The 2,872-nt window shown below is 34.1% G+C and overlaps 1 protein-coding gene across 1 annotated transcript in view; it reads left to right on the top strand.

The window, feature by feature from the left end:
- Positions 1–2,872, top strand: part of LOC107672122 (nucleosome-remodeling factor subunit BPTF-like) — a 36,752-nt gene that overhangs the window by 6,879 nt on the left and 27,001 nt on the right. Inside the window, exon 4 of the mRNA XM_016465205.1 lies at positions 1,374–1,583. Coding sequence (XP_016320691.1) covers positions 1,374–1,583 — 210 coding nt within the window. The remainder of the gene's footprint in view (positions 1–1,373; positions 1,584–2,872) is intronic.

Genomic DNA, 2,872 nt, shown 5'->3' with positions numbered 1-2,872 from the left:
GAAACAGGTCATTTTAGCAACCCACACTCATTTTCCCCCTTTTTAAATAGTACACGACTCTGCTGGTCTCTTGTCTGCTCTGTGGAAGAGGGATGTATTTAATTTCTTTAAGTTAAGACCACAGCAGTTATTTTCCATATGTATGTGGGCATTTTTATGTATGAAAAGTATTTAATCAAATCCTAAGATGTTATATGTAATGACAGTTTAGGATATAAACTCTAAAGCCCAACTTTAATAAATCCACTCCAAAAATTCTCAGAGAACGTAATTTAATTAAAGACTTTTACATGTTATTAAATTAAACCTTTTCAATACATATAATTTATTTCAGTTGATTTGTTTTATTTACATGTAACGAATCAATTTAGTAAAACCTGCTCTATTTTGTCACACCATGTGAACTGTAGTTTTATTAAATATTATTTTATTATTTTTTTATATTACTTTCAATACTTATTTCATTTTAGTATTAAAAATATTACTGTATTTCATTACTAGATAAGACCATTACACATTTAATAATTGTTAACATATTTAAGTTATTTTTGTTTTTTTAAATTTTATATCAGTATTATTTTTTTTCTCGCTTACAATAAGAAATATCGGTACTAAGTGAAATAAGCAACATGAATTATGTTCCAGTGTGTCTGTTTCTGGATTTGTATACATCCGGCAAATGAAAATTATATTGCAAATAAGGACTTCCATTTCACAGATTTATTGTGAAAATGTGGTGTAATTAAGTTTACATTTTTAATAAGAAAATAATTATTGTATTACCTTTTTTTGTTTTTTACACTACATTAAGATGCAAACCATTTTGCAACAATCCATCCATAGTATACAGTAAATATATCTGACTCGATATTAGTTAATGTGATGGAGTATAGAATAATAAATTTGGTTGTAACTCAAATCACTGTTAGGTGTCTTTCCGTTCAGCTATTTTTAGCAGTGCAAAAGCAGCTCCACCTGCACTAGAGTGAGATTCATCTTGAAAAGTTTTTGTGGGAAAGTATTTATCAAGCTGCAGATGTTTCATGCATGCGTTTTGCTTCCTGCATGCAAACTTTGATTCATGTGGTATTTTGAAATGCTAACTCGAGGCAAGCAAGTAGTTATTTTAAAACATAATAACTTGTAAGCCACTGCATGTCAGTGAGTAAAGCAATAGTTCACCCAAAAATGAACATTCTGCCATCATTTACTCCTTCTCAAGTGATTCCAAACCTGTATGAGTTCCCCTTTAACCAACTTAACATGTGTGGATAGGAAATGAGAAATGGAAATGATTTGTTTAGAGAAACACGTTGGACAGCTGTTGTGGTGTTTCGGTATCTTGAGAGTATTCTTCTGTCCATTTCCTCCAGATGTGATCCTGGACCGTCTGAAGACCAAGCAGGAAGCGGAGCTTGAGGAGGTGAAGCGACGAGTGGCAGAGGAGGCCGAGAGGGCCAGACTGGAATCTAAATCTGTGGCTGGTGAACCAGCTGCGGCCGATCAGATGAACTCGAACGGATCATGTCCACAACAGGACTCCAGTAACGGGAATGCAACGAATGAGCAAACTTCTGCAGATGGTGAGAGAGATTCCTGTATCTAGTAGCTGTATTTCATGATATTTCATGTGATTCGGGTCTGTTTAATTCAAATTGTGGACGTTTTTGTGCACATCATCTTCAATATAGTGTAAAATGTTGGAATGACATTCACGTTTTAATGATGTTTATAATTTACAGGATGTAAATCATAGAAAACCTAGATATATCAGGAAAAAAAAAAGTCATGGAAATTTCTATAATTCATTTACATTTTTCTAAATTTATTTTACTCTGAAATATTTTTATTATTAAATATTACCATATAGGCCTTAATTAATTAATTAAATAAATAAAGTATTTAAATATTAACTGTGAAATTTACTTTTTACACAAGTTACAGCTGTAATATTATTTGAAATAAATTTACAGTATGACTTCTATCACTATCATTTCCACCACAACAAAAAGCAATAGGCTATATGTAGGCCTGGGCGATAAAACGGTATCGATATTTATCAACGGTACACCTTCTTCGATAACGATATAATTTTTTCCCGATATAGGCACGTGCTATGAGTGACGCACACACTAGGGATGTGCGGGTCTAGTCGACTAGTCGACTAAACGGTACAGCTCCTACTAGTCGACACTGAAAACAATAGTTGATTACATGACAGAAAAAACAACAACAAAAAAAACAGGGTTTTATCATTCACATTACCATAATTTTAACATTGCATTTAAAAATGTTTAAATAACAAGTTAAAATAAAACGTTTGAAAAGCCAGCAAATGTCAATCACGTCATTCACTACAACCCGCCGGCGCTGCGATCCCGTCCGCGCCGTCTGTTCCTCTAACGAACACCCACTTCGGTGGTGGTGCGGGATGTCCAGGCGCTCTCTGAAATTCTATCGGCTTGCTTTTCGTTATCTGCGTGCTTGCGACTTTTCAAGTGCAGGAATTTTATTGTTAATGGGGGCGTGTTAGAACGAGCCGTTTTAGGTAGGTGTGGTTGACTCTTAACTAGGGATGTCAACGATTAATCGATGATCGATTAATTGTCGATAAGAGACGCAATCGATTAACGCTATCGATGGTCGATTAAGTCGTTTCATTTTGGGCTGTGTTCATGCGCAAAACACGTGCGAGCAGCTGTGAGTGACGGTGATGGTATATAAATGCATCATCATTCATTCATAATGTACAAATTAAGCTTTTAATGTGATTTAAACTTTAAAAGTACATTAAAATAGAAACAACACAAAGTTATTCAACATGGAAAGCAATAGAAATGTAGTAACTAAGTCATTTCCCCAGATAATTCTT

This window comes from Sinocyclocheilus anshuiensis, unplaced genomic scaffold (assembly GCF_001515605.1).
Source record: "Sinocyclocheilus anshuiensis isolate Anshui unplaced genomic scaffold, SAMN03320099.WGS_v1.1 scaffold12, whole genome shotgun sequence".
Taxonomy (NCBI): domain Eukaryota; kingdom Metazoa; phylum Chordata; class Actinopteri; order Cypriniformes; family Cyprinidae; genus Sinocyclocheilus; species Sinocyclocheilus anshuiensis.
Note: the sequence above shows the minus strand (reverse complement) of the source record. Positions and strands in the feature narration are given on the sequence as shown.